The following is a 12,717-nucleotide window of genomic DNA, read 5'->3' as shown; positions in this document are numbered from 1 at the left end:
ATGTTTATAGGGGCAATTTACCTTCGCCCCCCTCGTAGGGAGGCAATTAGTATTTTTTGTTTTCAGTTTTTGAGACATGTACGACCCAAAAACGCGCTGAATAATTCATGTTGTAGAGCGGAGTATTACGTAGTAATGCAAATACCGAAGGTCGAACACAAGAAACTGAGCCTCGAACTCAAAGAAATTTCAGACCGTTGATTGTTATCGGACATGCTTCCATCGAATCTGGAGCTCTCCCCCTTGAAGGGAACGTGCCACTCCACCTAATTAACTTCACGTTCATCATCGGGTAAATTGCAGGAGTTCGTTATATTAATTGGAAGTTTGGATTTAAAGAGGCGCAATAAACTTCTTTCCCCCGTCTTTAGGAGGCCCGATGAGGGGCATTTCAGAACTTTAAAACATGCAATGAAACGCTTGAAATTTGTAAATAAATTAATAAACTAAGCCCGAAAATTCGCAGTCACTAAACTGAAATTAAATTACTCTTGTCTGGAAATCCCGCACTGCCTCGCCTCACAATAGAAACTGTCGTTCTTGGAACAATGACTAATTAGAAGGTGCATTATTTTAATTAACCTCAAGACCTTTCTTTGTGATCGTCGACGTTCTTTCATTAATTGCGATTCATTAGTCAAATACCTCCTTTAAGGTCAAATGTTTGCGCGACGTTGAATCGTTTACCTAATTTTATAAGTAATAAATATTGATTAAACGCAGTTGGGGACAACTACGAAGGTTTGGTCCGCTTTTAGTCGAAATTCGGATTTATGGTTTATCGTAATTAAAATCGTAAAAACTTAAATTCGATGCAGTGCGAAGAGCACTGAAATCGCAATAAATCGGCGAAGTTTTTAACTGTGGAAGCGCACCTGCAAGCGAAAGTCCGGAGTTTCGCATGTTTTTCGACCTGGCGAGATACGATTTTGAAATTATTCCCACGCACACTTTCGGAGTGCCCCTGGTAACTCTCCTGCTAAATTTTCTTGGCGCTGCTCCAGCAGAGGGAGTTGACGTCACGCAGTGAAAGGAAATCACTAGGACACAGGACAACCCTTCGATACGATACTATTGTTGTACCGAAGGCGGGATTGTAATGGGAGCGTGGAGCTCTCAGGCCATTATGCGGTAATGGTACTCGGTTTCCCCGCTAGATTTCAATAACACGTTGCAATTAAACAAAATGGAGGCGCCATCGTCGGAAAACCGGACGTCGAGGACTCCATCGACGACGACTCGACGACATTGCATATTAAATTGATTTGGATCGGTTCCAGAGCTTCTCTAAAAATTCACTGAGAAAATTCGGGCTGCGAAATTTATTTCTGCTCCGGTCAATAAATAATGAAATATCGTCGCGGACGGTTCTCCAACTCGGCCAAGCGATGGGTGGCACCGGACGTTTGTCGGCACCAATTTATTAGGGTAATTAGCGCAGCAAAAAACCGAAACAAACCACCCGCGTTAATCTCCAATAGGCGCGTTTCCACGAGAAACATGGAAAAGGGATAAATCGTGGTAACGGCGGAACGTACGCCGAGGTCGGAGTTTGCAGTGCGAGCTCTCTGCTATAACTCATTGGCGCGTTGCCTCCTAGGAAATTTTCTACAAAATAGCGGCTTTTATAATGGAAGATAATAAAAATAAATCTATCCCCCCCGTGAGGGGGGAGGAGGTTCGCGCCGTATCTTCTGGCGGGAAAATTAAGAAAAACACCCCATAAATAGGAGAATTGATGGAATCGTATGTACGCAGTAAACGGGCGAGTTATTTCGAGAAAGATAGAGCGAAAACATCGGGAGCTATTTCGGTAAGACTATGAGGTGCCACCTCATAAATCATACGGCTGAATTAATTGAAATTCTGCGTCTTGCAACTAGCCTCTTTGATATGTTTATGGCTTGTTAAATGTCAAGGAACTTTGGATAATTGTGCATGTGCGTGTCGCTGAATAATACACGGACTCGAATGGCATCACACGCGATATGATCTACTTTAACGAGTGTCCAACCTCGCGTCAATATTGCCGATTCGCTCCTCGAGCACGGCGGCCCGTTCGAAAATGATATTTGCGTCCGCCATCTTGTCCAGAAAGTCGAACTCTGAAAATTCGTCTTCGGAGTTTCACCGATTTGGCTCTTTCGAATGTGAGTCGAAATCGCGCGATTCAATGACGAGATGCGAACGGATTTAAAACGGTTAATTATGCGAGTGAAATTTAGTTGTTAAAATGTGTATTTTTACGCCCGCTGCCAGCATCGGGAACGTGAAGAATTCCGTTTTTAGACGCGTTCCAAATTGGCTACACTAATAATACACCCACTTAAAATTAACTCTCCTGCTCGAATCCATTTCGGAACTGATTTTTGTTTTTATTTTGGTTCTTAACTAGGCCTGCGGAGCGAAATCCGATTGTTGTCCTGTCCCGACCGTTTACCCGTTTTTGATTGGCGCGAGTTCAACGTATTTTTAGTCTTATTTTCGAAAACCACCAATTAGATTTGGCCTTTGGAGGGAAAATTGCCACCCTGAAGGTTCTCCAATTTTTCCCCCGTGCCTGTACTTTTTATCGTCCTTCGTCCATCGGTCGTCCGCAGTCGAGACAGCGTTTCATTGGCCATCTTCTTATAAAACGCAGAAATAAAACTTCTTTACTTTTATTGGCGTACGAAATTGCTATTCCCAGTCCATAAAGGGAAATAGCTGGCTGGCTATGGCGTTTTCACTGCCCCCATTTGTTAATTTAGAGCCCACGCCCGGTTATCTACGGCTCCCTTTCTCTATTTCTGCAACGGAGATAAAGGGCCTGTTTATTTAGGGCGTCTAAGTTTCCGATGACAATGGATAATCCGGTTCGAAGCAGCTTAACCTGAACTAACCCGAACTTTTAGCTCGGTATCATCCGTCCCTCGTCAGTACCGTCAACGGGCGGTGCTCTTCATTTTCACGCGCACCCTCAGGAAATCCCAGAAATTCCTGTTCCAAAGAAGTTCCACTGCGTTTTTAGTATGAAATTACGAAATTTCGATTTGCGTCTTATCGGACAATTGCCGAAGCAACAGCGACTCGGACGCTTTCGGGGATAGGTCTGCGGCCCTAAAGCCGGCGAGCAGCCTCGGCACTTAACGATATTTCGCGAAATCGGCCGCAAGTGCCCCAGAGAGAAGGGAGTTTTCATTTTTTCCCGAAGTATCACTTCCAAGCACGTTCGCGCCGATACTACCCCCTTCGTCATTTTGGGGCCCCACTGTTGGAACTGACCTTGGCGGGGTTTTCCCGCGAAGGCAGAGAACCTATTCGTGTCTTCACGGCCTTCCACCGACGCGACAGTTTGCTTCCAAAGGGAAAAAATCCCCCTTTCAATATATTCCAGGCAATTTACGTTTCTCGCTAAAATTAAGACGGAGGAGATAAGAGCGAGCGCGCAGTTGGACGTTCATTAATTATCCAGCTACACGAGCGTCGTACCTGTTTACGGGTCTTTTGGGCCATTACCTACAAATTGACTTAAGACGAATTTACTTCCCCCCCCCCGAAAGAAAAACGATTAAATCCCCATTTTCTTCCTTCCAGGGGCGCTTTCTCCGTAGTCAGACGATGCGTCCAAAAGTCCAGCGGCCTGGAATTCGCCGCCAAGATAATCAACACAAAGAAGTTGTCTGCAAGAGGTAAGTCGGATGAAACAATAACACGCAGGCCTTTATTTTCGTTCCTCGAGTATTATGCTGAAAGTGCATTATAACTCGTTCGCATGCGAGGGGCGACATCATTTTACAGATGTTATGCCCCGTGGGACCGTCCGTCAAACGCGTAATGGACGGTTTTTGCCCGGACAACTCACTCAGTCCCGTCTTTATTTGGACCGGTAGCCATCAGTCCACCTTTAAATTAGCAGGATTGACGCGGCTGAAAAAGCGGCTCGTTCGAGCGGGGGGTTCACATGAATAATTCACCATCTTTGATTGTTGCGTATGATGGATGAGTTCAAGGAAGCGATCGTGCGTGATGGGTTCTGGCTCGATAAGGCCTTGATGGAGATGTTGGTTCGTGCCTATTTTCGAGACAGCTTTTTAATATAAAAAAAAAAAAACTCGGTGCGGGACGTCGGGAGCAGCCCGCTCCTGCGGTGATACTGGGGGGAAATTAGGTCGTCATCGAAGTCCCACCCTCCGCTCGAATCTTTAACCCTACGTTAGTCGCGCGGTCTAAGATCGTAGACTCGCCATATTTAAACAAGATCAGTAAAAAATGAAGTCGACAGCCATAGGCGTGCGTCAAATAATGAACGTTATAAATGTTGTTGCATTTTATTTCAAATTTTTCCAAGTGCAACCCCCCAACGTTTTTATGCAGTGGTGTGCAAAAGGAGACGCCCATTTCAAGAAAAGGACAAAAATTATAGGTCGCCATTTGGGGAAAAAAGTCAGATATTTCGCACGGGAGACTATGAGATAGAGAGATATTTCAAGGCCATCACTATACGCGAAAGAATTAGCCCTAAAACTTTCGTTCAAACCTTCTTTCTATCTCCAATATTTCAAAAAATACAAATATTGCTCCCTACATATGGGTCACACTGTACATTACTTTTCTACATAGTCTCCCGCCCCAGAAATGCGTTTTTCCCATCGGATCGGGAGCTTCTTCATTGGGTTATCACAGCAGCCCTTCGCACGCTCCTGCAGTCATTGGAGCTCGAATGCTCCCACCACGTCGTCGGAACGTTGGCACCCAAGCGCTTCTTGGAGTGGTCCAAAAAGATGGAACTCACAAAGAGACAAGTCGAGAATGTATGGCGGATATTCCAGCTTAATGCACCCGATCCTCGAATAACAGGCGGGAGACCCATCTAGCGGACACTTTGCGCACATTCAAGTCGTCTGTCACGATTCGGTGGACACTTCCATAGTTACGGATTCAATTGTTTGTTGTGGTTGTCAATCTTCAGTTCCTCGACGATTTCCCTGCACAAGACTTCTGACCGCCTCGATGTGGGCTTCGGTCACACCAGTCCTTGGACGGCGAGGGTGGTTCTCGTCCTCCAGAAAATTCTTGGTGCCATGCAAACGCACGGGTTCTAGACAGAGTGTTAAACCCGAACTGTACCTGCAATGGTCGGAAAATTTCGGTTGGGTTCGCCCCCTCCTCGGCCAAAAAACTTTATCATCGTCCGCTGCTCTACGGAGACGTGCACTTCCGTCTCGCTCGTGGCTTCCTCGCTCACTGAAGGCAAACGGGCGAATTGCGGTTGGTCATCCCCTCTCTCTGACAGTGCAGGGCATCTGCGCATCGACTCCTTTAAGGTCGCGGACCACTCCGCAATTGGAGAAAAAATCAGTCCCGTTTATACAGCTTTGGCCAAATATATTGGGCACCCCTATCAGCAGCAGGTACGGCCGGTGCAGAGGGTATTCGTACAGTGGATCATGTTGTGTGAGACGTGGTGTTTCGATGTCGTTGGGCAATTTTTACAACGAACACGAACAATCACAAATGTTTTTTTGTATGTTTATCATATATTTTTAATTAAAAATGACGAGTTAACAATATTGACTGCTAAATAATTAATATAAACAGCAACACTGGCTGGAATCGAGGCGCAGAAAGTATTCGTGCAGACCTAAATTAATAACAGACTGAGCAAAATGGCGACAATAAACTTTGTTTCATCGGCGCCCTTTCGACTTAACCGTTGCTTCTCGTCTTCTAGGCATGGAATCAATTAAATTTGATGTCAAAGTCGATGGTATTTCCTTCCGTCCTTCTCGAAGGGCAACCCTCAGCCCTTCTCTCGATGAAACAACATGATTCCTAATTTTTTTTCCAACATAATCCCGAAGAGGTTCGATTGGGCTGATATGTCCGGCGACCGCGAAAGTATTTTGGAGCGTTGGACAAGATCCCGAGCCTGGCGCGTTAAGGGCTGCGTGGTCGGGGTCGTCACCTCGGGTAAATCGAAAATCGCCCCCGATCCCCATTTTAGCGGCACCAGGAGGTGGCTTTTTAAAATATCTACACACATATTTCGGTTCATTATTCATCTATAAAATGGAGCGATCCCACTCCCGAAGCGCTCGTACAGCCCCATGTTAATGCCGCACCTTCGCCGTGCATCGCGCTCGGTCGCAAATTTCCTTTATTAAATTCAGTGCCCCTTTTCCGACATACTTTAAAACGTCTTTTATTCCCGCAAACTTCAAATTTGCTTTCATCACTGAAATTCACTTTATTCCGATATGTTGTGGCGGCGGGGGGGTAACTAAAGGTTCTGGCGAACTCTGATCGTTTCTCCCGATTGACTTCGTTTACACGGCGTTTTTTACGAGGTACTCTGTGGTGGTACCCCTTATACCTTAATTAATTCCTAATGGCGCTGGCCGAGCCGTCCTTATCGTCGGAAATTTTCAGCTCTGCGGCGATTTTTTCTGCACTTGTTCGTGGGTTTTCTGTTACTTTTGATTAGACGTTCCAAGTGTTCGTTAATTTTTCTTTTTTTTATTCGTTCATTTCGTCAATTTTTTAATGCTTCTCGCGCGCAACATCTCTCTATCATGCTTCGGATGGTAGATCTTGATCTGTTTACTATTCGACCAATTTCTGCCCACGATTTGCAGTCGTCATGTAGTTTAAGTATTATTTGTTGCACTTCTTCTGATCTTTCGCTACCTTTGGGCCCCATGATCACAGTAGTCACCGTGAACTTTATGGAATCACCCCGAAGGAACCAAACTGCCCACCTTTTTCGATTATCGATCAGCTCTTTCGGATAGATCGCCTCTGAACTGGCTCAAGGCGAGCACTTTGTGCGAGCACATTCCTGCACATTTTTTTGTTATTTTCCTATCGACTAAAAGTACTTTTTTGTCTTTCTTGGTAAAAAACACATCATACGAAGGTCAAAGAACATTTATGACCATTCGTATTTTTCGCAAAAATTGCTTAATTCACGTCGAAACAATGCTGTTTATGCATATAAAATTATTTGGTGCACGAGCACTTTCTGCACTGACCTCATCTGGTCTACTACTAGGTGAATGCAAATGAAGCTATTTTTATTTACAAGTTTTTATGAAAAAAAAAAAAAAATTGTGGTACCACCCTCAGCCTTAATTGCAGCAGCCGTGCGGTCGGGCATGGTGTCCGCGAGCTTTTCACCACACCTACCTGAGGAAATCGTTTCCCATTCCTGTTGCAGCACGCTTTTTAAATGGTTTTCAGAGGTCATTCTGTGGTTTCGTTATTTTCCTTCTGATGAGCTCCGCCATTGTTTGATGGGGCCGACGTCGGGGGTCTGTGCAAGCAATTCCCGAAGAGGGATGTGATTTTCCTTGAGCCGCTTCGTTGCACGTCTCCACTTTTTGGCATGGCCCGTTGAGCTGCCGGAGTTCCGATCCCTCCGCGCGTGCGTCGCCAAAAAGGTCCGAAATTGATGGTGCCGCGGCCGATTTCGAAACGTTTCCGTATTTTGCCCCACTGACGGATCGCTAGGATGCCCCCCCCCCCCCCCACCCCCGTGCACCGTCGCGCCGCCGCCACCGCATTCTACAGCAGTCGCAGTACAGTCTGGGTTGTACTCCTCCCCCTTGCGCCGCCTGACTTAAGCAGCTCCGGGGGTTCCCAACATCTCTTTAATTTTTAAAAATTGTTATTATAAATTTTTCGCAATTTCAGGTGTTTGTGAAATGTGCACTTTCTGAAAACGACGAGTTTCCACTGAACATTTTTCAATTTTCCCTGCCGGGAAGTTAGATTCGCCTGTCCCAATGGTATCTGACCAGTCTCCCTTTGTTAAACGCCCGTATTTCGAGGCCCAGGTTGGCCACGTTGGTTTTCGTCAGCAAAGGCCTCTTTCCAGTTTTCGCAGCCTTTAAAGCCAACGTTGTTGCGACGTCTCGTCGCTCTCCTAGCAGAGATTGTTTTTCCACTTTCCATTGAAGAGTCAGCAGCGCGTTGAAAAGACGTTTTCTTTCGGTCTTACAATGGGGCCCTGATCGATTTTCGATCATCGCGTTTCGAAATCGCGCGTTTTCGACCTGATTTCGGTCGATTGGTGCGGGACCCGGTTGCCCCGAGTCGACCGAGAGTGCACCGCACAGCCCCACGGGAAACTTTCAAGTTCCTGACAATTTTAACTTGAGAGTGTCCCTGCTCAAGCTTAATTTGGACCTGGACTTTTAGACATAATTCATGATAAACAATAAAAATTAACGTCTTTATTAAAAACAAATTACACCATAATGCCACACTTCTTTCAACGAAATTCGATCAATTTGCTATCTTGACCACCTCGATCTCCAAGCTCCTGACCGATGTATGGGGTATTGGCGGTTGAAGGTCGCATAATTTACCCCATTCCCAAGAGGACCCCGAACCCCTCGCTGCATCCACGTCTAGACGTGTAGAGGAGTGTACAGGACACTGCGGGGGACCGACAACTTATTAATTGACTTTGCTTTTTCGCAATTGAATTTCTTCAATTTTCCATTGGCGTAGGTGCCTTGGGGTACAAAACTCGCGGACCAAATATCACTTAAATAAAGCCACTTTTACGGGGTGTTCCCTTTTCGACGTCACGCAGTATATTAATCGGTAACACAGCCAAACCGGACACAGATAGTTTTTTTTGCCTCCCGGGTTCATGCGAACGCTCAAAATGAACGGTAGAGTGCGTTCCTTGTGAAACAACCCTTGCAACGATGTGCCGCGCGGTGCCCCTAGAAAATTTTAAGGGGGCGGCTGGGACGGCCAAGGGGTCGACGACGGAAATTTGGATGTTCTGCCCGAAGATGTACGCCCCTTCCTCCGCGTGCCATCTTTGTTCGCAATTTTCCACCGAAAGACGGCGTCGAGAGATACTGAGGGCGGCCGCTTTTCGTTGAGCCACCCTGTATGTACGCGCCAGTGCTTATTGAAAAAAAAAATTTGTCGATTTGTAAAATAAAGCGTCACCTCAATTAAAAAAAAAATCTGCATATGCAGGACGCGCGACTTAACCCGTCACAAGATGCTGCTCCCCCCCTTTGACGCGGGGTCAATACCTCAAAACCGGGGGAAATACCGGAATCCAAATTCAACCGATCCGACGGTCCGGTGAACGTTCGATGTTGGCCCGAACGCGGCTGACTTGAACAATGAAAAAAAAAATTCCACATTATTAAGGGCCCCATTGCGAGAGAGGAAAAGGTACTCTAGTAATTCGCCAGTATTTACCCCTTCACACGTGCCCTTTTTGAATTATTTTACGTTATAACGACCTTTGGGGATGGAAAGAAAGCTAATTTCGCCCCGGTGAGAGCCAATTTTACGCTGCCTTTTCAATTATGAAAATGTGTCCCTGTTATTTTCTGACGTTGGAAATGCGGCTTCGTATACAGGGTCGCTCATCCGACCCGGTCATTAGAGGTTCGCTCATCCGACCCGGTCATTAGAGGATGAGGTGAGGAAAGTTTGAAAATTTGGAATTAGGTTAACTGCCACGCGCAGTTTTTTTTTTTTTTTTAATTATTATTTTACAGCTGCCGGTCATTTCCGGTTTGACCGGAAGTGGCTGCCAACTTGCTTACTTTAAACGGGACTCGCAGCGCATTATACATTTTATTTTTAGATTCTGCGTGATATTTCAGACACGTTTTCCGCAAAATCCCCCTTGCCCAGCCCTCACCGTTTTCGAGATATTTAACCTTTAATTAAAAGCAAGCCCCCGCAATGACCGATTTTAAAATTACATACCTCCGCGGCGATTAAGGGCACAATCCTCATATTTAGCAAAATGTCAACGGAGAGCCTCAAGTTTGCACTTTTGCCAGTCGTGTGGCCCCGGTACTGCACAGGGTGTCCCAAATTCAGCTCCCGACATTCACACTTTTGAAGTCGCCGAAGTCTACTTTTTCAAATGGGACACGCTGTAACTTTCAGGAGTATCGGGCAGAGAGTCCGATTCTCTATTGAGCAGCGTCGGGGCTACCCACGCTTAATCCGAACCATTTTCGGGATAATTGAATTTTATGCGAAACTGGTGGTGGTACGTGGTCATTCTGGCGAGGTTAAGTTATTAAAAAAATAAAATAAAAAATAACCAAAAAAATTTCCTGAATGAACGGGTACTGCCGCACTGCTGCTAGTTTCACACGAAAAAAACCTAATCGTTTCGAGAATGGCTTGGAACAGGTATGGGTGACCCTGATGGAGAATTACACTCTCCACTTGATACTGCTCAAAGTTACTGGGTGGTCCAGTTAAAGAGAAAACGACTTTTGCAACTTCAAAAATATGAGCGTTTGGAGCCTGATTTTGGCCACCCTGTATAATACTAAAGCACGTTATCAGCGGGAGCGTCAGCTTAGGACTATGCGCTGGCCTTCTGCAAAATGTGAAAATTATGTCTTTAATAACTGCGGAGATATGCAATTTTAAAGTTGGCCGTTATGGAGGCACGTTTTTAAAGGTCAAATATCTTGAAAGCCATAAAGGCTAAGTATAGGACATTATACAGGAAATGTGTCTGATATATTACGTAGAATCTAAAAATAAAATAATATACCGGAGGTTCCGTTTGAAGTAAGCGAGCCGACAGCTGCTTCCGGTTAAACCGGAAGTGGCAAGAAGTTCAAAATATTTTTAAAAAATTGGAACATGCGGAAGTTGACTTCAAATTTTCAAATTTGCTTCACCTTTAGGTCATAGTAAACTTTCAATGAACGTGTAGGTTGAACCACCCTGTATAGAGCTCGTTCAAGGAAACACAGTCGGGTGCATTTTGGCAAATTCAGTTTTCGTCAGGAAATCCACAAAAAAAAAAATTGAGCTGCCAGATACGGTCCGAACGTTGATGGACTCTGAACTCGATACTTGAGCCAACATCGGTGCAGTTTTTCCCCGTCCGGAAGGCTTGCCCACCTCCCGACGTGAGGAGGATGAGACCTGTGCGCGGGCGTGAGAGAGAGGAGAAATGACGACGGGCCGTCTGCCTGTCCCAGCGGAGAAGAGTTATTCATTAGTGAGAAGAAACCGAGTTTCCCAAGGGGTTTTGCGCCGATAATGGGTACACCGGGTGTCCCAGCCTCCTCGCCACCATGCAGCCAACTAAGCTCTATAAAAGAAAAACCTCTTGGCGTTCCTGTACAGGGTGTCAGGCCTGCAACTGCTTGAGGCAGGGCTCCGAACCGGACAATCGACGATAAAGAATTCTCAATCTTGCCCAGGAAGCGGCAACTTCCGTCCGGGGACCGGGACCAAACGCCTCTCTGAAGGCGCGGAGGTCGGTAAATCGTCAATTTCTAAACGTTCGAGGGAGGAGAGGGCTATTTCCATACCATTCAACGTCTGGACAAAATGTCCTATCAAGGGACTTTCAACCCGGTATTTATTTCGGCAATTCGCCGCCCCAGAAGCAACGTCGTGACCCTTTGTCCTTTAATAAATTAGTGTTCACCGGCGAGCCAGCAACTACAAGGAGAGGTAGATTTAATTAGAGGAGCAGCTATTACTGTGACACGGAGAGTCAGCTTTGAACGGGAGGAGGAGGAGGAGGAGAAGAAGGAGGTCGCTTTAAGCGTGAATTTTTAATTCGTGTGTGGCGTGGGATTTTGGGACTAATTAAACTCGCGGCAAATTGAAGAGCGATCGGTGCTTGAGCTGCTCTGGAAACGGCTCGGCTCTGATTGTAGAGCGCGAAGAGCCGTAAGATAACGATTTTGGTTTAAGTGACGCTCCTGCTCGTTGTCCCGTAAGCGCGACGGAATTCCTCGATGTGAATCGTCCGCACGAATGAACGGGTCGGGGCCGGAACCACGCGTGGCCGCCACGGACTCCCGATTTGAAATCATCGGATTTTTTTTGGGATTTTTTCCAAATTATCGGCACACAAGGCCGCGTCCAGCGGCAGGGCTATTATAGATATTACATAAGGATATAGGCGTAGCCGGAATTATCCTTAGCCGATATTTTTAATGCCGAAAAGACCCCCAGGGAGCGATTTCGAGCCTGGAGTTCAAGAAGTGCGGGATTTCTTCCCTCTTTGCATAATCAAAGAGTTACTTTACCGTTCCGGAGAACGGAAACGAGCGACCCGTCGTCGCGTCCTACGGCGCGCGGCGCCCGTTCGTACCGTTACTCCTGGGACACCCTGTACAACTTGCGGAATTTACAACGTGTAAATATTAAATGTCAGTTGTTAGTACGACCGAACTCGCGTTCAAATTAGCCCCGTAAAACATTTATCGTGTAATCTCGTATCGCAGCTCTCGGCGGGTTAATAAATCAGGTTCACCCGGTTATCTTCTCGTTATACCGCCCTTCAAATATCCATTAGGGAAATTTTAAAACTTGATGGCCCCCACGTCCTCAATGATTAATCCATCCGAATTAATTCATCCGAAATCATAAAAATGTGTCTTTTCAGATTTCCAGAAGCTCGAAAGGGAAGCGAGGATCTGCCGGAAGCTGCAACATGCTAATATAGGTGAGTCCACCCTAGTTGGGTGTAAATTGACACCAAAACATACACCAACCAACTTCTCAAGTCATTTATGCTTCACACCCCTTGACAAACTCGCGGTTCAATTGGTCAGAGCGTGAGGACGACATGCGCGTTGGCGACTCTGGCCAGTTCCACCGGACTCCATCAGTGTGCATTTTATGAATGTAACTTAACGTTTTTCTGTTTTCATTTGTAAATAGTTAGCAATCCTGAGGTGCTCAAGCATTTAGGTAATA

The 12,717-nt window shown here is 46.0% G+C and overlaps 1 protein-coding gene across 20 annotated transcripts in view; it reads left to right on the top strand.

Annotated features, from left to right (window-relative positions):
• The window catches only part of CaMKII (Calcium/calmodulin-dependent protein kinase II), a 40,471-nt gene that overhangs the window by 5,528 nt on the left and 22,226 nt on the right, over positions 1-12,717 (top strand). For 11 of the 20 annotated variants that reach the window (XR_010732956.1, XR_010732955.1, XM_066291838.1 and 8 more), the window contains exons 2-4: positions 3,577-3,671; positions 12,404-12,463; positions 12,682-12,711. Coding sequence is in view for 18 of the 20 variants with exons in the window: in XM_066291838.1 (XP_066147935.1) it covers positions 3,577-3,671; positions 12,404-12,463; positions 12,682-12,711 (185 nt within the window). In the remaining 2 variants the exon portion in view is untranslated. The remainder of the gene's footprint in view (positions 1-3,576; positions 3,672-12,403; positions 12,464-12,681; positions 12,712-12,717) is intronic. The other 9 variants (XM_066291857.1, XM_066291842.1, XM_066291841.1 and 6 more) reach the window with 1 other exon arrangement.

This window comes from Euwallacea fornicatus, chromosome 17 (genome assembly GCF_040115645.1).
Source record: "Euwallacea fornicatus isolate EFF26 chromosome 17, ASM4011564v1, whole genome shotgun sequence".
In the NCBI taxonomy this organism is placed as follows: Eukaryota; Metazoa; Arthropoda; class Insecta; order Coleoptera; family Curculionidae; genus Euwallacea; species Euwallacea fornicatus.
The sequence above is the reverse complement of the archived record's forward strand: the minus strand, read 5'-3'. Positions and strand labels throughout refer to the sequence as shown.